General features: G+C 39.6%; 1 protein-coding gene across 3 annotated transcripts in view; it reads right to left on the bottom strand.

Annotated features, from left to right (window-relative positions):
- Positions 1 to 266: 266 nt before the first annotated feature.
- Positions 267 to 21,795, bottom strand: part of UNC79 (unc-79 subunit of NALCN channel complex) — a 249,818-nt gene continuing 228,289 nt past the window's right edge. For 2 of the 3 annotated variants that reach the window (XM_027120418.1, XM_027120421.1), the window contains 7 exons: positions 19,702 to 19,791; positions 17,413 to 17,588; positions 16,257 to 16,443; positions 14,451 to 14,648; positions 12,313 to 12,390; positions 3,085 to 3,126; positions 267 to 1,441 (listed from right to left, as the gene is read on the bottom strand). In XM_027120418.1, the coding sequence (XP_026976219.1) occupies positions 1,241 to 1,441; positions 3,085 to 3,126; positions 12,313 to 12,390; positions 14,451 to 14,648; positions 16,257 to 16,443; positions 17,413 to 17,588; positions 19,702 to 19,791 (972 nt within the window). In that variant the 3' untranslated portion in view covers positions 267 to 1,240. The remainder of the gene's footprint in view (positions 1,442 to 3,084; positions 3,127 to 12,312; positions 12,391 to 14,450; positions 14,649 to 16,256; positions 16,444 to 17,412; positions 17,589 to 19,701; positions 19,792 to 21,795) is intronic. The other variant, XM_027120419.1, reaches the window with a different exon arrangement.

Genomic DNA, 21,795 nt, shown 5'->3' with positions numbered 1-21,795 from the left:
GACTTCCCAGAAGAAGAGAGAAGCTTCTTTAAAACCAACATAAAAAAAAAAAAAAAAGTCTCATGCCCTCATGAGTCCCTAGAGAATGGACTTCAAATAAACTGTGTATTTCTCTCACCAAATGACCTTAAAGAAAGCCTTTTCCTCTTAAAATTGTACTTAGTCTTAATGGAAGTTAGAAGTTTTAAAAGTTTAGAAGAAATGGTTGTCAGGAACTAAACTCTAGCTCTATAAACTGATTTTAAAAAACCCCAGGCTCACAAAGATAATAAAAAATGCATTTAATAGCATGTCAATATACAGCTTAAATGTATATTAAGTCTTCTTTTAGTCAGTGCATTACAGGGATAGAGAAGAGAAATATCATTTGTGAATGCACAGTCAAATGTTAAATATAAGTGCTGATAAATCTTGGTGCTCTTACACTATTAAAATTCCGTTTTATGAAACATAGCTCCAGGTGCAGTGTTCTGTGCCAGCGTGGGGAATCGTCTGGTCCAGTATGCAATCTACAGTTTTAAATTGAATTGTATACAAGTATTAACAAAAGAATAAAATTTATTATTCACAAAACTAAAGTGGTTGTCATAAAGCTTACAAGAAAGTACAGCCTAGGACTAATGAGTTGAAAAACTAGTTTTAAAAATAATAAAACTTACTGGACAGTCCTGGAAAATGATATTATAAAACAAAGAAAACAGTTGGCACAGTTTAACCACCTAATTTCTAAGTGCACTTTGTAATGGTCCTTGCAAGCTGCCACTTTTCCCAGGATAATGACAAAAAGCTTCAGTCAAGTGTCACTGGCTTATGGTGACGGGTTTTTTTTATTGCATTGCCAAGAGTGGATTTTAAGAAAAAACACTACAAAGGTTTCAAAAACCCTATTTATTCTCTATCATCAAAAATAGCAACAGGGGGACTTATACAACTTTTCTGTGAGTACCCACCAGTCTATTTTTTTTTTCTTAAAAAAAATAGAAGTTAGTTAAAGAAAAATGATTTGGTTTTTAAAAAATAATGTAAGGAAACACTTAATCGGATAGCCCAAGGAGTCATCAGAAATGTGTAGCAAGAAAGCTTCATTTTGGCCCTCTCCGGCCTTTGCACGTCTTTTACTAAACTAGAAAGAGAATGTACAGTACCAATATGTTCCCCAACCTGCTTGGATCGAATTGTTTTGTTTTGAAACCCATTATTGCTAAACCAGAGTGTTGACACTGAGAGCCGAGGAGTCCGCTCATAGAGGATAAAATTGAGAGGCTGCTTCTGAGGACTGGATCTCCACCTGGGCCATTTTGAACTGGGTGCACTGCAGCCACTTGCGCAGGGCCGCCAGGCTGGCACTGCTCTGGGTGGAACCCGGCAGCGTCCTGAGGCTGTGGTGGTTCACGTTGTTCTGAATGGCCTGGAGGCGAAGCTGGAGTCCCGCAGATAAGTGCTGTAAGAAAGGGCAAGACGGTAGTTTAGTTTCTTTCCTGCTCGGGTTCCCCGTCAACCCAGGGAGTGCCGGCCTGGACTTCTTCTGCAGGCGGGACTTACACGTGGCACGGGAGCTGTCTGGCCTGAAGAAGGCCAACTCTCAAATTTGGAGAGGGCTCAGGGCAGAGGGCGTGGGCCGGTGCCATGTTCTTAGAGCCCACCTGGCCCAAATCCATCCAAATAATGCCCCTCCCATCTCGACTCATTCTTTGCAACACCAGTGCAGGGGCTGACACTTAGACTTGTCCCCCGAGAGCTGTTTGCTATGTGGGCCTGGTGTCGCGGGCTATGCTGCCAGGCTCCCTGGGTTCAGATCCTCGGTCCTCTGTAAACACCTTGGGGAACAAGGTTTTTCGGTCTGTGTTTGGATTGTCTCATGGGCAAAGTGGGGATAGTAACACTCACCTGACGGGGTTATTGTAAGGATAAGTGATTTAACAGAGGGGTCAGAACAGAAGCCGGCACATAGGAAGGGCTCAGGACATTTTCATCATGATTATAGTCTCTCTGTTCTCACGTTCATGCACACGTTCATGCACACACGAAGGAGCTAGGTTGTAAGCTTTTCTTATTCTTCTTAGCTTTCCATGAAGTTCTGTTGGCCTCCACTTAGCACTCTGGGCAATGTCAAATTGCCACAGATGACCGCCAAGCAGGGGGAGGGCAGTTTGGAATACCTCGGGGTGAAAGTCCAAGCAGTTTTCACAACAGAAGCTAGTGGTGCAATGAGGTTTTCAGCAAAGCTATTGGCCCTACCGGTGGCCACAAACAGCAGTTAGGCCGTGAACCAGTACTCAAAGCCTGTGGGCACTGCTGACAGCTGTATATCTCTCTTGGTATCCCTTGAAGTCACCTCCCTTCCTTCCACAAGCATCCCTCCCCAACTCTGGGAGGAAATCCAGCAACAAGGCTTCCATCTTCTCCCCCTCCTCCCTGATACTCCCAGTGCCTTAGACGGGACCCAGTTTGGGAGGGAGAGGGTGGTGAGCTTTGCCATCTTAATGTTAAGCCCCAGTAACTAGATTTACAGCCATGGAGTACATCTGGCCCTGCAGTGACAATGCGTCACTCAAGGCGGGGCCTGGCAGTGAGAACTACGTTCTGTCTCCCCCTCCCTGGCTGTGGGACCCTGTCCAAGTTACTCTTCCTATGTTTCCTCTTATATAGAATGAGGGGGGGAGTGGGCAGGTCCCTTCTAGTTCAATTCTGTCGTTCACTGAATGTCATCCTCTCTTAATAGAATTCTTCCCATCACAAAAAGTCAGTCCTAGTGGCCAGGAAGTAGCACCGGACATGTCTGGGACCAGATCCCATGGGTATCCTCTGAAGGTAGAGTAGCTTTTCAGCCTGTGTTCTAGTCAGTAGCGGAGCCTCGCCCAGACTCTGGGATCCTCCCCCTCCCCCTTCAATCAACGATGAGTAGGACAGCGGCTCCTGCTGTCACCTCGGCCCACAGGCCCCCTACCTGTCCCGCAGGGTCTCCTGCATTATCAGCCCCCAGAGACCAGGAACAGGTAATGAGTGGCGCATTGTAGAGCTCTGTGAATGTTATGAGCTTCTCTGGAGGGAACTGAGCTTCCAGTCCACCCGGGAGTGACTTACCTTGATATTTGACTGAATCATTGGCAACCACATAGGTATCAGCTGTATGGAGAAACACAGAAGGCCCATTATTACTGTTCTCCATTCTCCCACATAAGCTCCGCTTACTGCCTGGCAAAGCAAGGCACACGGAATCCCTTTAACATCACAAAAGGATGTGGGCCTCCGATGCAGAGTTCCCCGCTATCAGACAAACGTCTCTCTGAGGCCAAACCCTGCTGAGCTGGTGGCATTTGGAGGTTAATAAGCGCCCCATGAGTGCCTGAAACACACACCGTAAATGACTGATTGTCTCTTGAAAGCTACCAAGCATGGGAAATTAAATGTGTATTTATTTAATTAAATCCTCTCTTTCTTGAAATAGAATTTCCTCCACGGGATCTTTAGAACTGAGTCTCCAAGTAGCATGGCGAAGCTCTCTGCCTGTGGTCGTTAAGAAAAGATCACTGGGAAGCGGTTAAAATGCTTAAGTGATGGACAAAGACAAGCCCTGAAGTTGCCTGGCTGTGATCTGGAAGACGAGACACAGCACGAGTGCGTGCCGGCCGGGGTTTCAGCAGTGTGGGTGCACGGGCAGGCGAGCAGCGGGTCCCTGCTCCAGCCGGGAGCAAGGCTCTCAAATCTTGGGCATCTGGGGAGCCCTGCCCCTCCGCTGCCTCTGATTTGCCCTGAGACCCTTCCTAGGAGGTCACAGGTGCCCCGCCCGAGCTCCCCCAGCAGCGGCTCTCCTCTGTCCGCTTTGGTCTCTTGCCACACTTCAGCCCTTCCGAACGCAAGTGTTGACTTGTGTTCGTGGTCTCATAAATCCGGAAGTCAGGGACAGAATACATTTCCCAAAGTGTATTCCACAGAACTCCAGTTGGGTGGAATTTAAATGGGGAAGGGGGGCTATGAGCTAATAAGTTTGGAAATGTTAGTTTCTTTCAGGACTGTTCAGATCTTTAATATGCTCAAATGCATCATATCATTTCAGTCCACGCTCCTTCTGACCCAACTCCAATAGAGTTGATATGGGTTGCATTGTGTCCTCTCATATAGCCGTTGTAGTCCTTGCCCACACAGCCTCAGAAGGGACCTTATTTGGAAATGGGGTCATTGAAGATGTAGTGAGTTAGGATGAGGTCACTCTGGAGTAGTGGGGACCCCTAATCCAATATGACTGGTGTTCTTATAGAAAGGGGGAAATTTGGACACAGATAGGTACACAGGGAGAGTAGCACGTGAAGGTGAAGCAGAGATCAACAAGCCAAGGAACGCCAAAGATGGCCAGCAAACCCCCAGGAGCCAGGGGAGAGGCTGGGACAGATGCTCCCTCACAGCCTCAGAAGGAATCAATTCTGCCATCACCTTGATCTCATAACTTCTTGCCTCCAGAACCATGAGACAATACATTTCTGTTACTTCAGTCAGTCACCCAATTTGCAGTGTTCAGCAGCCTAGCAAACTAATACAAGGGCACTCAAGGGAGCAAAGCCCAGAGGTGGGAGTGTGCAGAGAGGTGAGGAAGCAGTGGAGGTTCACGTGATGCTGAAGGGTGAGGTTCTTAGCACAGGATCATGAAAAGCAAGTTTAGAAAAGCAGAGTGAGGCCTCTTGATGTTTGGCCTTGATGTTTGGGAAATACCTGAACTGACCTCTTGTCAAGAATCCTGAGGGACGGGGAGGTGGGTTGAGACCAGGGAACACTGAGTACTCTGCCCCTGGGTGGACACCTTTCCCAGGGTTGCCCCACGGGCTAAGGGCCTTTATGAGGCAAACAAGGGGAATACTGAGGCTGATTTTAGAAGTGCTTTTGTTATTTCTCCACTGATGTAACACAAGACCATAAGACTCTAAATAGACCTGCAAGGGGCCTTCAGGTTTGTGATTTACCAACCTGACTGAAGGCATCAGGTTAAAGTTCATTGTGAAGGACAGCGTTATACAATCCAGCAGTCATCCTATTTCAGGAATGCTAATTTGACTGTTTTGAATAACGGTTCATTTCAGTACCCTTTTGCTAGTGGCTCCTACAAAGCTGTCAGTAAGAATTAGATGTAATTTATTCTGGGCACTGTAATGTTATAATAAAATTGGTTGTTTTTTTTTCTTCTCCAAAAACAATATCCAGAAAACTGAAGGACACTTAAAAAAATATGTTTTTCATCAAAATCAAAGGGATACTTTTCCTCTTATCTTGGTTTATGTTATGGGATAAATTGAAGACTTCCTGCTCAGTTGGACTATATTCATTTCACTCCATGCTTTTTCCAGCCCTCAAAATAAAATTAGTCATGAAACTTTCTCTTTCACCCAAGATGGAGTAACAGAGACCAGATTTACAATCCTGCCTAAAACAAAACTAAAATTCCAGATGAAGGGTAATGAAACAATGATTTTCAGACATGAAGCATCAGCAATGCAGGACAGTGATCACTGAGGGAGAAGAAACAAACAAGGTGACCCCTACAGTTATCCTAGCTCACTGCCTAGACAGTGTTTTCAGGCAGTAGCACAGGGAGAAGGAACCCAGGTAGAGTCTGGTGGTCTTCCTGAGGTGAGGAGATGGAGCTGGGAGTCCAGGGAGGCCAAGGGAGCTAGAGTTTGTAAGGCAGAGTAGTGGAAAGGAGAGAGCTGTAGAGAGAGAGAGAGAGAGAGCGCTAACTCTCTGAAGATCTGTAAAGGGTTCCCCTTGAGTCTTCAGCTCAATACTGACCAGTATACACATGTGAGAAAATTATCCAAGCCTGAAGAAAAAATAACCTAAAAAGATTAGAGGGAAAAATCCCTGGTAATCACATAGCAATAGTTTGTGTTTCCACTAGTTATAGTGGAAAAATCTTGCAAATCATAGAACACCAAGTAGAGTACTCAGGATATTACCTTACCAGTGAAGAAATAGTAACCCTAGACAAACTGCTGCTCCAATCCTACCCAACAAAGCTTAACACCAAGTTTCAAAGGCATAAAACTGTTTCTAAGTAATTTAACTATGGCATAGAGTACAGTTCAAGAATGCTTGTAGGAATAAAAAAATATCTAGCACCCAAAAAAGTCAAATTCAAAATGTCAAGAATCCAATAAAAAATTACCAGCCATGCTAAGAAGCAGGAAAATGTGATTCATAATGAGAAGAAAACTCAAGTAACTAGAAAAGACCCCGAAATGACACAGAGAACAGAACTGGTAAACAAGGACATTAAAACAGTTATTACAACTATATTCAATATGGTCAAGAAGGTAGAGGAAATACTGAGTATGTTAAATAGAGGTATGCAAGAAAATTTTAAAGAAACAATAGCTGATACTTTTCCAGATATAATGAAAACTATAAATTCACAGATCCAAGAAAGTCAACAAAATCAAGAACAAGAAATATGAAGAAAACTACACCAAGGCATATCATCATCAAATTGCTTAGCAACAATGGTAAAGAAAAAAATCTTCAGAGCAGCCTGAGAAAAAAGACATATCATATACAGGAGAAAAAAAATAAGAATGACAAAGATTTCTTCTCAGAAACAATGGAAGCAAAAAGACAGTGGATGAATAGCATCTTCAAAATACTAGCGGAAAAAAAAACCTTGAACCTAGAATTCAATAACCACTGAAAATAGCTTTCAAATATGAAGGCAAAGTAAAGACTTTCTCAGACATACGAAAGCTGAAGGAATTAAGCTTCAGTAGACCTACACGAGAAGTTGTAAAGAAAGTCCTTTGGGCAGAAGGAAGATGGAAGTTTAATTCTACAGAAAGGAATGAAGAAAACTGAAAAATGTAAATATGGCAAAAACAGAAAATATAAAACAAAATTTAAATTGCTTTGAGAGATAATTGTTTAAAGCAAAAAAAAATTATGGTTTGGTTTATAACATATGTAGGAGTAAAATGGATGACAATCATAGCACAAAGTCTGGAAATGGAAGTATACTGTTGTACATTCTCATACTATACATGAAGTGGTACATTATTACTTGAAGGCAGATTGTGTTAAGTTAAAAATGTTGACTATAAACTCTTAAGTCAACCACTAAAACAAAAACAGCTAAGACATATAGCTAATAAGATAACTGAAAAACACATTTAAATAACCCACGGGTCAAAGAAGAAGTCAAAAGGGAAATTAGAAAGTATTTTGAACTGAATGGAAATGAGAATATATCAAAATTCAGAGGAATACAGCCAAAGCAGTACTTAGGAGGAAATTCAGAAAACCAAACACTGACAGCTGAATAGAAAAAGGTTCTCAAATTAATGACCTCAGCTTCCACCTTAAGAATCTAGACCAAAAAGTGGAAATTGTATCCAAAATTTAATCATTAAAAACTCAATTAGTCAAAAAGAAGGTAGAAAAAGAGGGAATAAAGGACAAAGAACAGATGGGAAATAAAGAAAACAAATAGCAAGGTATTTTAAGCCAAATGATATCACAAAACACATTAAATGAAAATGGTTTAAAAATCCCAATTAAAAGGGATTGTCAGATTGGATTTTTAAAAAAGCCCAATACCCAACTACATGCTGCCTATAAGAAATATACTTTAAATAAAAAGACACAAATAGGTTAAAAGGCTAGAAAAAGATATACCATACTAATACTAGTCAAAAGAAAGCTAGACTGCCTTTATTATTACCAAAGAATATTATCGAGGATAAAGAGAACCATTTCATAATTTCAATTCATTAAGAAGATACAACAATCCTAAACATTTATACACCTAATAATAGCTTCGTAATATGTGAAACAAAAACTGGTATACCTGAAAAGATAAATTAGGGAGATATTTCAATACCCCTTTTCAATAACTGATAGACTAAGTGGATAGAAAAAGAAGGAAGGACATTAAAAAATTGAACAATACTATCAACAAGCTTGAATCAACTGACATAGGAAACTATATTCAACAACAGCAGAAGACATATTCTTTTCTAGTACACACAGCATTTACCAAGATAGACAATATCCTAAACAAGACTCAATAAATTTAAAATGAGTCAAATTATACAAAGTATTGATATTTTCTCTGATCATAACGGGATTGGATTAAAAATCCATAACAGAAAATCGCTAGAAAAGCCTCAAATATTTGGAAACTAAATTATTGCCTCTAAATAAGCAATGGGTCAAAAAGGAAAGCAAAAAGGAAGATAGAAAGTATTCTGAACTGAACGTAAACGAGAACAGAACTACCAAATTGTAGGATGCTGCTAAACCAGTGCTTAGATGGAAATCTTAATCACTTATGTTATAAAAGAAAAAAATCTCAAATCAGTGAATTCCACTTCCACCTTAAGAAACAAGAAAAAGAAGAGCAAATTAAATTGGAAGTCAACAGAAAAAAGAAACTGATAAAGAACAGAAATTAATGAAACAAAAACTACAGAAAAAATCTATGAAAACCAACCAAAAGCTGGTTATTGTTGTCATTGTTTTAAATCAAAAGCTCACTAAAATTGATAAACCTTTAACCAGATTGATCAGAAAAATAAAAGTGAGATCACAAATCACCATTATCAGCAATGAAAGAGGTAGCATAACTACTGATCCTACAAATATTAAAAGTATAATAAGGGAATATTATGAGTAACTTCATGCCAATAACATCAACTATTTTGATGAAATGGACAAATTCTTTGAAAGACACACTGTCAAAGATCACTCAAGAATAAGCAGATAACTTAAATAGCCCCGTATCTATTAAAGAAATTGAATCTGTAGTGTAACACCCTCCTGCAAAGAAAATTCCAAGCCCAAGCAGTTCCACTGGTGAATTTGACCAAATATTTAAGGAGAAAAAAGAAATGCCAAACATATATAAACTTTTCCAGAAAATGGAAAAGAAAGGAATACTTCCTGACTTACTCTATAAGGCCATCATTACCCTGATACCGAAACCAAAAATAGTTATTACAAGAAAAGAAAATTACAGTCCAATATCCCTCATAAACACTGATGCAAAAAAATTATTTTAAAGTGTTAGCAGATAGAATTCAGCAATACATAAAAGAATAATACTTCAAGACCAAGTGGTTTGTCCCAGGAATATAAAGTTGGTTTAACATTCAAAAATCAATCCATGAATCTCACTGTTAATAGTCAAAAAAGAAAAATCAAATGACCATCTCAATAAATGTAGAAAAAGCATTTGACAAATCCTACATCTATTCCTGACAAAAATTCTTAGCAGACTAGGAACAGAAGAGACCCTTACTCAATCTGACAAAGGGTATCTATGAAAAACTAACAGCTAACATTTATATTTAATGAATGCTTTCTTCCTAAGATCAGGAACAAGACAAGGTTTCCAACCCTCATGACTTCTATTCAACTTGTATTAGAGGATCTAGCCAGAGCAATGAGACAAGAAAAAGAAATTAAAAGTATAAAAATTCAAAAGAAAGAAAGAAAACTGCTTCTACTTGTACATGACATAATTGTCTACAGAGAAAATCTGATGAAAGCTACAAGAAAGCTACTAGAACTAATAAATGAGTTTAACAGATTGCAGGGTATAAAGGCATAAATCAGTTATATTTCTAAATACTAACAATAAAATACCAAAAATTTAAATGTAAAAAACCAGACTATTTATAATACTATAAAATTACTATACACTTAGGGATAAATTTGATAAAATATTCTAGTCCTGTATATGGAAAACTATAAATATTGCTGAAAAAAATTAACAAAGACATAAATAAATAGAGTGGTATACTCTGTTCAAAGATTGGAAGACTCAATATTGTTAACATCTCAATTCTCCTTAAAGTGATGTATACATCAGTGCAACCCACATTCCCAGCAGGCGTTTCGTAGTAACTGACAAGTTGATTTTAAAATGTGTCTAGAATGCAACGGACCTAAAATAGCCAAAACAACTTTGAAATAGGTGTAGAAATTTAGAGGAGTAACACTACATGATTTCAAGGCATATTAGAAAGCTATAGTAACCTAGACAGTGTGGTACAAAGGTAGACAAACAGATCAATAGAAATGAATTGAGTATCCATTAATAGAACCATACATGAATGGTCAATTGATTTTTGACAAAAGTGCAAAGGCAATTCAATGGATAGAATTTTTCACAAACAATCCTAGAATAATTGGATATCCACACACATAAAAAGTACCTCAATCCATACCACACACATCCACAAAAGTTAACTCAAAATGGATCATAGATATAAACTAACACCTAGAAGAAAACATATATAATATCTAGAAGAAAACACAAAGAAAACTCTTTGTGATCTTGGATTAGGCAAAGATTTTCTTAAATACAACATCAAAAGCATGATTCATAAAAGAAAAATTTGATAAATGGTATTTCATCAAAATTAAGACTTTCTGCTCTTCACAAGTCACTGTGAAGACAATGAGAAGACAAACACAGAAAAAAAATCTTTGCAAATGACATATCTGATAAAGGACTTGTATCTGAAAATTCAATAATAAGAAAAAAACCAACTTGATTTTTAAAATGGGCAAATAATTTTAATAGACATTTTACCATGCAGATATATGGATAGCAAATAAGCACATGAAAAGATGTTGAGCATCATTTGTCAACAGGAAAATGCAATTTTGCAGTACACAGTTCTTAGAATGACTAAAACTAAAGATTAACTACATTAAGTATTGACGAAGATGTGTAGGCACTGGAATGCATACTGCTGGTGTGAATGTAACAGGGTACAATCACTTTGGCAAACAGTTTGCCAATTTCTTTAAAAGTTATACACATATCATACAGCCTAGCAATTCCACTCCTTGGTATTTATCCAACACACCTGAAAGCCTATAGCTACACAAAGACTTGTGTATGTATATTCGTAACAGCTTTATTTGTAATAGCCTCAAACTTTTGGAAACAGCTCAGATGTCCATTAATTGATGAATGGATAAACAAAATGTGTTATATCCATATAATAGATACTACTCAGAAATAAAATAATCTACTGATACATGTAACATGGATTAATGGTAATATAATTATTCTGAGTGAAGGAAGGCAGAGAAAAGCATAACTACTGTATGAATCTATATGAAATTCTAGAAAATGCAAACTAAGCTATTATGACAGAACGCAGATCAGCAGGTGCCTGGCGATGAGGAAATGGGGTACAGGAAGTGGTGGAACAGAGACTAACCAATGTGTATGAGAAAACTTTAGCTGGGGAGGACAATATTCATTATCTTGACTGTGGTGATGGATGGCTTCACGGGTATAATATGTGTGATGTGAAGATATCAAATTGTACATTTTACATATGTAAAGTTTACTGTGTATAAATTATACTTCAATAAAGCTGTAAAAAACAAAATCAGGTATGATCACCCAAGTGTCAGTCATGTAGTTTCTCCCATAGTGTTGACTTTTGCTATTGACTGTCAAGCTAGATAAGCTATATCTATCCCTTTTTAACCAACAACCTTGCAGTTTTCTGGTAACAGTCAAGTTTTCCCTAAAATCGTGCTGCTTTTCTTCAGCACTGTGTGAGTTAACTTTACAAATGTCCTTTATTGAAGGGAGTCAACCAAGGAGTGAAATAGGAAGTTATAAGGTTCTAAACTGATGCACTCTGTGGGTTGGCGGGGGGGAGGTGGGTGGTGATGGTGGCTGGGATAGTGGGATATAGACATGGAAGGCAAAGAAGGAAGTGGTACAAGAAGAGGAAGGACAAAGAATCAGTGAAACAGAGAGGTGGAATGATAGGAAGGAAAGGAAAAAGAATGGAAATAAAAAGAGAAAGTGAGTGAGCAACCAGGTTCTCCTTTGTTCTTTTATCTTTTTATCACACTAGCATGTTTCTGATGTCCCTGGATAGATAACAAATACCTGAGTTACTTTCACACACTGTACAGTGATTTAGAATAGTTATATTAGAAACTAAATTAATTTATCTTAGAGAAAAGTATCCGCTACCAAGTCAAACAATGACAGAGTATTTTCCTTGGTTGTCTGGATATCTTGCAAGGCGAGGCTCCACCAAACAATTTACGTGACTCTAGGGTCATTTCCAGATCAATGCTTCTGCTAATATTTTAATTACTTATGTTGCATGCAATCATGGTGTGACATACCGAACCCAGCTAGAGTTGTTATAGGAGCCCGATTCCTCCAGCCCCAACTTTGAATGTGAAAATTAAATCAGTTTTATTTTCCTCTTCAGAAGGTACATTCAAAATAAATCCACATTTGTTTTTAGAAGCAAGAAATGGTCTATAGAAATCATAAGATTTTCCTACCTTGACAAAAATTGTTGAATTGCATTCTTGCAATGCCTCCATTAAACTAATCACATGGAGACACACCATTTCTACCATCTGAAACAACAAACAGGAAAATCAATTCCACTCAAGGTGATACGGAAACAGTCTGCAGCCGCATGCCCTGTGCCCACGAGAACATTCTGCACAGCAACCAGAGGGGACCAGGGGTATTTATTCCTCTCTAAAACTTCAACCAGAAAATGAATTTTATAGGCTGCAGAGGTTTCCTCATGCCATGCCTTCCTCATCTAACTTGGGGCTGCCAGTGAATTCAGGTATCAATCTCGCTAATCTGCACCACACTGCGATTCACACCAGAGGATAAACGGTTTCTGCTTCCTTCATTTCCAACTGCAGAACTCTTGGGCTTGGGTCTTTTCTCCATCTTGATCGATCCTTTCTCCACAGTTTCTTCACTTGGAGCGGCTGTTTCATTTATTGCACCACCTCTGTTTGAGGCTTTATTCTCCGTGGAACAAGGCAGTCATATTTACGACAGTTTAAAAATACCATAGAAATGATATCCCTCATCAGAAATCCCTGTGGCTAGATTTTAAACACTCCAGGGGGGATTTTACCAGACTGGCTTATGTAGTTTAACAAAATTTTCAGAATTTAAAATTAATTCAAATTCATTTGTAACACCATTTGTGCAAGATTCACCAGTAACAAATTCATTTCCAACATTTGAATATTAAGAGACATTTGGAGGAGAGGTATTAATGGTATCAAAAAACGAGGACAATAGAAGGAAGCTCTGAATCTCTAGTTTAAATTTAAGGTCCCAGTTTCATCGTCTGTAACAGAGCAGAATAGAATACTTGACCTCCAAGTGCTTCTTCAGTCCCAGACTCTATGATCTAATAAATGTAATTATCTATGCGGTGGTCAGAACTGTTGGTGTACCCTAAAGTTTTCACATAAATTTCCTTTAAGTTGAATTAAAACCCCTCTCTCCCTACAGAACTGCCTTATAATATCTGCTTCCCTAAAGAAAAGAAAGTGCTTCCCTAAAGGAAAAATATAATCCCCTTTCCAATTACAACAAAAAGAAAATGTTTCTTAGACTAATATTCAATCAGTCAAAACCATTGCAGAATGCATTGGTGGACAGTGAATTACTGGGTTTCTGGGCACATTGGAATCATCATTATGGCGTTCTTCCAGGCCCTTTGCCCTTCACAGATAAGAATTCTACTGATGAAGCCCCCATAACCAAGACACTGGATGCTGCTTTCCCAGCTGAGAATCTTCCTCCAAAGTAGCAAACTAAACCAAAGGACTCCCTTGTAAATTCCTTCCATACACCCTCCAATCGTGACTCCATAGGACTAAGCTAAGCTTGTTCAATGAAGTGGGCTCATGCTATCCATACCTCAGCTATTTTCCAACAAGGTGAGCCATCCACATTAAAATGGAACTGGATTTGAAGATTGAGGAGCTTAGGTCCTCAGAGGGCAACTCAAAATGGTGAGACTCTTTTCAGCTTTGGGCCCTAAGTAGAATTAACACGTACAGTCAATACGCTCTTTTTTTTTTTTTTGGTACGTGGGCCTCTCACTGTTGTGGCCTCTCCCGTTGCGGAGCACAGGCTCCGGACGCGCAGGCTCAGCGGCCATGGCTCACGGGCCCAGCCGCTCCGCGGCATGTGGGATCTTCCCGGACCGGGGCACGAACCCGCGTCCCCTGCATCGGCAGGTGGACTCTCAACCACTGCGCCACCAGGGGAGCCCCAATCTGCTCTTAAACACCACAAAGAGATGACTTAACTGGCTATGGTTTTTCCAGATTGCCTTAGAATCCAAAAATAATATAAATCTCCCTCCTCACTCTCTGACTTTATAGCACAAGACAACTCTTAAAGGTAGAAGTTTCACATAAATTTCCTTTGGCACTAGGCAGAGAAAACAAAAATGGTTTTTACTGAATTTATTTGTTTGCATTGTTTTTCATCAAAATTATTATGCAGGTAGAACACCCAGGTTATAACATAAAAATTCACCAATCCATTTATGTACTGTTACAACTGAAGTCTTTAAAAAAACATGTAATGTGAGGACTGAGAGTGGTTTTTGAGATTCTGTCCAAGAGGGGAAACTCATTTGTGAACTCACCACTTTGTTATGGGCCATCAGCTGAAGGATGCTGGGTGTCACCCTACTCCAAAATTCCAGTGCTGTCAGTATCGCCGTGAAGCTGAATTCATTCTGACTTTGAACATTTGTAGCTACAGCACTTTGTTCACAATATACGGTCCAGAGCTGAGCAAAGATAAATGCATGGAAAAGAGAACACATGTGCAACACGGAGGTCTGAAAAGGAAGAAAACAGGGAACCGTTACATGCTAGTGGGCTGTGGTGCTCCAAGGAGCCCTCTCCGCATGGCTTCGGCTTTCCAAGGAGCACAGCCAAAGTACATGTAATTCAAGTGATCCAAGGCTGGAGGAGTCGTCTCCAAGTTACAAACTCATGATTCATCACCTCCAAACAATCTGCTCCTCACTCAGTTAGTGGGAGTGTGCTTAGAGACCAAGCATCTTTTCAGAGAGAAGCCACCTTAGTTTGCAGAATAAATCTACCCTCCCCCTTGCCCTTTAGTGAAACTGACGTTCCTATCCCTACACTAGATTAGGAAGAACAATCATTCTACCATTTTAGGGTGTTTGCTGATCTGTAACATGGAGATAACAGTACCCTCCTCAAAGAGTTGTAGTTAAGAGTAAATGAGGTGATATACGTGAACGCACTGCCCAGCACTTAATAATTATACTACTATTAGTAGTGACAGCAGTAGCAGCAGCAGCAAAGATAGTATTCCTAACTAGTAGTGAGTACTGATAGTATTCCTGACTAGTATAAGTACTGATAGTATTCCTAACTTGTATAAGTATTGATAGTATTCTTAACTAGTAGTAAGTACAGATAGTATTCCTAACTAGTAATGAGTACTGATTGAGTAAGCACCTATAATGTCCCAGACACTGTGGTAAAGACTTTTTATAGATCACCTCCATAATTCTCAAACCATTTCATCTATTTTACAGATGAAAACCTGGAGCTCAGAGAGGTTAAGTAACTTTTTCAATGTCACAGAATTACGAAGTACCATCATGAGGACTCAAACACAGATTGGGTTGAAATATTAGGAACTGACTGCCTAATTCCTTTTGCAAACATCATTCAGGTCATTTGGATGGGTGCTCTATTTGATTTCAGAATAAATCTATTGCAGGTCAGCTTGCCCTGGACTAAATCCCAGCTGTTCCCAAACCCGCCGTGACCTCCTAGAACTTGCCTAAGCTCTGTGAGGGGACCTTGTCTCCTCATAACTGATTAGTACCAGTGTGTCTAGTTTGCTTGTATAGGTTCATGATTGATGCTTGCCCTGGACTGACTTTATTCCCTTAAGCACATCATCTGTCTCTACAATTTATAAGTTCCTCTGTGTAAGTGATTCCAACATATACTTTAGTGAGCTCCCAACTGGCCTTCTTTTCATTTTTTATCTTCATGTATCTCTAGAGATTTAAGTTGAAAGGCAGTGTATAAAAAATTAGAGTGTAAATTATCCTCCTCTTCATATTTGGTTCTAAAAACTGATCACAGAATTTTTATTATATTTCTATCCTTGTATTGCTCTTCATTATTTTGAGACAGAAATGCCTAGGAAGCTAACTCTTGCTTGCCTCCATAATTTATCTTCATAAAAGTAAACCGAAAAACAATTTAGGGGGAAGAAAAGATAGTCTGGGAATTTGAACAACTTTAAATAAGGCATTAGCACAAAGTTGCTTTCCTAGCATCCACAGGAGGGCAAGTGATAAGATGCATTTTCTTCTCAGAAGAAACATAATTGGCTGATAAGGGCTTCCATTAGCAATTTTGATGCATATGGTTTTAATCTTGCAGAAATCACTTACCTTTGATTGCTCTGGAAATCCAATCAGGATAACAATAAGATGATCTGCAATATGGGAACCTGCATCCAGAGGTATTGGCAGGCAGGGAAAGGAGGCATTTGGACACACTGCATTATGAGTGAGGGAACCCAGAAGCAGCCAGGACAGCAGCCGGATGTGAGAGACACACTCAATGAATTCTTTTGGTCTATTAGGGAGGAAGGAAGCGTTAGAGATGTTCTTGTGTTTTCAGTTTCGTTGGGTGCTTAACAAATGCTTATTGACGGAGGGGTTTAAAAGTGTGGTCTTGTAGGCAGTTACATGAAGTAAAACACCAAAGCAACAAAGTGAGAACAAAATGATAAATCTGTTTTTCTTGTTTTGCACCCTAATCCTGGATCTTAGCTTCTTGAGCAAAGAGCAGCCTTTGGCGACACAGGATTACACATCATTCTTCCGCAAACCTGGCTGCCATACTGACTAGCTTCTCTTTCTAAACTCTTTCCTTTCTTCTCATTAGAAAGTTCTCGGATATCCCCACCAGAAGGGAAGGAATAGAAGAGGAGATAAAATACACAGCCACCCACATTCCTGTCCTCCAGTAATTTTCTCCCCCTGCCCCCCTTACACCCCACTCCAAACCTTTCCTCTAGCCAGGAAGCTGCCCATGCAAGATGGCAGGTCAAGCGTGCTCCAAGGTCCCAAGTAAACTAGCCCACGGGCACCTGTCTCTTCTCAGCCTCCCTTATGGGCAGGGTCAGGGGCTCACACTTCCTTGAACTCTATTTCATCTCTGATGTAGATTCTGTTCAAGCTATAATCTAAGCTCCTTGAAGGCAGAAGCTATGTAAGTGCACAAATAAATACCTATCAATTTACTTAACTAGTGGGAATTAAGAGTTAAAGTGATAGTTCTAAGCTCCAAGTTTTCATCATCCATCAGGATGACTGAGGTCTTTGTAGGAGGGCAACTTTTATTGCCAGCATGTCATGAAGTACTCGTGTTCAAAAATGCTGCCAGTTCAGCAAATAAGTATGGAAATTGGTCTCAATTCCCATCTCCCTAACCAACCATATTCTATTCTCATAGATCTTCAATGCATTCAGTAGCTCTTACTGAGCCCCAGGAAACTCAGAGGTGTTTCCTGCCTCGTGGCCCAAATAATAAGGGTCTTACCCTTGTTGCATTGCAGAAGGGGGATGATAGAGCCAAGGCAGATAGCGAATCACAGCTTTGTTATCTCTGTGGTTGCCCCGTGAGATTTCCATGGCTGCAATCTGAGCCAGCCCAACTTTGAGATGGCCACCAAAGGTATCTTCATGCAGAGGCTGGGAACATGTCTTCATGTGGCTCTACAAAACCAAGTGGTATTTTGTGACTTTGGCAGAGTAAATGGGGATGTTCCAGGGCACTCTTTAAGAAGATCAGGTTGTCATTTCCACATCTTCTATCACCACTCCCAAGCATACAACCCATTTAAACTGCTTCAGGGGCTTCCCATTGTTCTTAAGATAAAGGGGAAAAAAAATTCCTTAGCATGGCCTAAACAACCTGGAATGATCTAGATACTTCAGATTTCTGCATCTTACCCCTTCATCCTTGTGGTCCAGCTACACTGGCTCTCCATGTTCCCTTCCATCACTGGCCTTTGCTTATGTTGTTCTCTCTCCCTGAAATACTGTTTCTGCCTCTCTTCGCCTAATTAACCCTATTCATTGTTCAGATTTTAGCTCAAGTGTCACCCCCTCCAGGAAGCCTTCCTTGATCTACTTTAGGAGCCTTCCTAACCTCCCTGGTAGGTCATATCACCCTATTAGAAGCTCTCATGCTGCTGTCTACCTCTTTTTCATAGCAATTGTGAAAGTCACAATTTCACTTTAGTTTGTATGAAATTTTCATTAAAACTGGCCATCGCTGCCAGACTCTAACTGAGGGCAGCCACTGTGTCTGTTTTTGCGGATCATCACATCCTTAAATGCCTAGAACAGTGTCAGGCATGTTATTGGTGCTCAATACATACCAGTTGAATTAATTCAGAAAAATTTCGTTGCTCAGTGTGGCTTAGTGGAAAGAGCAGTGAACTGGGAGTTGAGACCTAGGTTCTAGACCCAGTTCTGTCCTAACAGTCACATGGCCTTAGCTAAGCCACTTGCCACTTGACCTTTCTGATCTGTTTCCTAATATGTAAAATCAGAGGGTTGGATTATGTCTACAGTCCCTAACCTTTTGGTCATCATGGATCCTACTCATTATTTTTCTCTGTATTTTGGAAGTGGCTATAAAACTATTTAGGTAATATTGTTTCCTCTTCAGGCAGCAAAGTGGTTTCAGCGTGGGCAACCAGGTTCAGCACGTGCGTGAGCAAACACTAGGGGAGCTTACTCAGAAATGACTGGATTTGGATATTGTGAGAAACCATCAATTTAAATTTTGATTCTACTCTCTGCAGAGCATTTGCAAGTCTATCCCTATCCCAAGAAACACTTGGATCATCTGGGCAGAGTCTGGAAACTGAGTTGGGTGCTGAAGGGACCGTAGCTTTAGCTGATGAACTTCTGGGACGACTAGATCCTATTTATCAAAAAGCCACATTTAGTGCTGGACTGCAATCTGGCTGCTCATCGGGCCAGGTCTGGCTCCTCTTCTGCTCTTTGTCTGGGGCCTTCCTCAAATCTCTCGGACTATCAATCTTTTAGCTCCCTAGTCTTCTCGCGGCAGGGAAGTTGACTTGCATCAGCAATTCATTCCACCCTGCAAAGCAATCAATATCCTCAACAACCTCACTGGGATTTTATCCATATGCAAATTAAATGTTGTTCTGTCTTTAATTATTTTCTGGAAGGAGATAGCTTTAATGCAGATAAAAACCATAAACAACTTACGTTTGCATAAGGTGTACACATTTCATACAAACTAAAGTTTACAAAAGTGTCTTCACGTGCATTATTTCACACCAAACCTTGGAACGGGCAGCAAAGGTAGGTTGATTTAGGTGGGTTTATTAGACTTCCTTTGCTAATGAGGAAACTGAGGCTCAGGGTAGTTAAATGGGTGGCACAGTGAAAAGAGAATGGATTGGGGGTCACTACAGTCTTAGGTCACCCCTGACTCCACCACTTAGCAGTAGCGTGATCTTGAGCAAATGACTGCACCACCTTAGGCCTCAGTGTCTACATTGGTAAAATGGGAATATTTTACAATAGGGGTATTGTGAGAATTGAATAAATGGCAAAAGTAAAGGTATGCACAGAACTGGAGCCGCCATGGAAATATCCTTTCCTTTCTTCACTCCCTCTTCACAGAGGTGGAACTCGGTTCTTCAGAATCCCAGGACATGGGCTCATTCAACAGTGCCACCACGGCCTCTCCAGGTAATGATAAATTTCCATCCAGTCTGCTTAATTTCCTAAAAATGTCTCTCCAGTCTTGCTAACCTGAGGGATGAGGGAACACAGGCCGTCTTACCTTCAGTTTGGTCAGCGTGTGCATGTCTGCCATGAAGTCCAGCACGTCGTTGATGTACTGCCGCACACACTCCATCGCCGCCGTCCCGCACTGAAACACACAGGACACGGCGGGGCGCGCGCTCTGAGTCACGGCCTGCACTTTTGCCCTGATGGAAGTGATTGTCTCGCTCTGGTTTCACACTGTTTACTAATGAGTTGTTTCATTTTCTGGATTTCTGACTCACTTCGTTACTCTCAGCCATAGCCTGTGATTGTCTGCCCCAACTTTGGACAAAAATTAATAAAAAGGTTTGTGGTGGAGAGCAAAAAATGGGATGGCCTAGGGAAGACAGGGTTTACAGGCTTTTTTTTTCCACTGGGTCATTGAACTGATTTTGTTTGCTTGTTTTTAAACTGGTTGGTATATAAAGATTTAGCCTATGTAAAAGTTATTAGTATTGGTCTTCATGACATGAATCACCTCAAAACAACAGTAACACTATCACTCCAGGGAGTCTTAGACACACAAAAAATATGTACCACCAAATTCTACCACCATAATCTTAGATGTCTTTCTCTATCAAAAAAAAAAAAAAAAGGACATAAACAAATATCATGTTTGTTGAAAGAGTCAAAAATTCTTATATTCAAGCACTTACAACTTCTTATACATAGTAGGTACACTATTAAATAGATAACTTTATCATTGTTGAATTCTTGCTAGAGATAATTAAAGAAACAAATGGTCATCTTCCCCACATACTAGCAGCGTGTCTGATAAGTTTTAAAGGAAAAAAAAGCATACTTGTGTTTCAGGTTATTAAATGGAATAAACCTGCTCTCTCAGGGCAATGCAGTGAATTTAGGATTATAAACAAAGAAAAGGAAAATGGACAGACAGGCTGCTACATCAAAGCTGTATGAGGGAACTCATACATAAGACTGGATATAGTGTGGATCAAAAGCAGGCCCTCTTTGAAGCCATCTGAATACTATGCTAAGGCCTTTCTTAGCTTTCTTTAGGAAAATCTGGAACATTATATACTTAACTAGCTCACCCAGTGGCTCTCATTTTCCCATATTCATGTAAATCTGCACAGCACTGAACTATATCACCTTCTATCTCTTCTAGAATGTTACGCCTGTCGGTTCCTCTGACAGGATAACAAACAGTAAAATAAGGTCATTGGCAGTTCTGTCAAGAGTGTTTTCCAAGCATTTCATATGTTTTAAGGTTTTCTTCTTTTAATTTAAATCAAGTGAAGGAATTATAAAAGGTTATTGTGCTCCTGCTTTGGGAATATTAGTCCCTTAGTGCAAGAAAGGATTTCCCCCCCAGTTTATTCCATTTTCTCTGACCTTTCACATGTCATGCAAATAAGAGCATATACTCTGCTCCTGAATTTCTTGAAAGGGATTTGTTTCTTTCATAGGCGATATTTTATACCATTTCAACTAGGCAAATGTCACAGAAAATAATTACTTGGAGCATTATTCAATATTTGTCTTTTACTCTTGAATTTCAAAAAATGAGAGGAAAGAATTTACTATTACCAGTTACTTTTGCTCTAGAGACAGTAACTAGATCTAATAAAAGGCTTAAAATACACTTTCTAGTCAGGATAACTTCAGTGAGCCATCTACACTTATAAAACAAAGCATATCATTTCCAACTGCCCCCCTTTTTTCTTTTACTTTGCAAAACTTAAGTATAACCTTAGTGTGTTATTTTAAAAAACCAAAAAACATAAAGAGTCTAGCTCAACTTGTTTCAAAAGACTTATGTTTATTTCAGTGGGAAAACTGATGATAAAGGAGTTGAAAACATACTCTAATCTCAAAAACAAGAATTGAAGTGAACCACATCCAATTCTTTCTCAAAACTTGTATCTGATTTTAAAGTTACATTTCTTACATTATAAAGATAACACGTGTTCGATGTAGAAACCTTGGAAAATATAAATTAATAAAAGAAAAAGAAAAATCATAATCCTAATTCCTGCTCTCCACCTCTGAGACAGCCACTGTTAATATTTCCAAATATTTTTTAATGCATATAACATACACACATATATAATTTTTTATAAGATTGAGATAATTTTTTTCTAACCTG

The sequence above is a fragment of the Aethalodelphis obliquidens genome, unplaced genomic scaffold (assembly GCF_003676395.1).
Source record: "Aethalodelphis obliquidens isolate GAN/ISIS:26980383/991018 unplaced genomic scaffold, ASM367639v1 scaffold21, whole genome shotgun sequence".
Lineage (NCBI taxonomy): Eukaryota > Metazoa > Chordata > Mammalia > Artiodactyla > Delphinidae > Aethalodelphis > Aethalodelphis obliquidens.
This window is presented reverse-complemented; position numbering and strand designations above follow the sequence as displayed.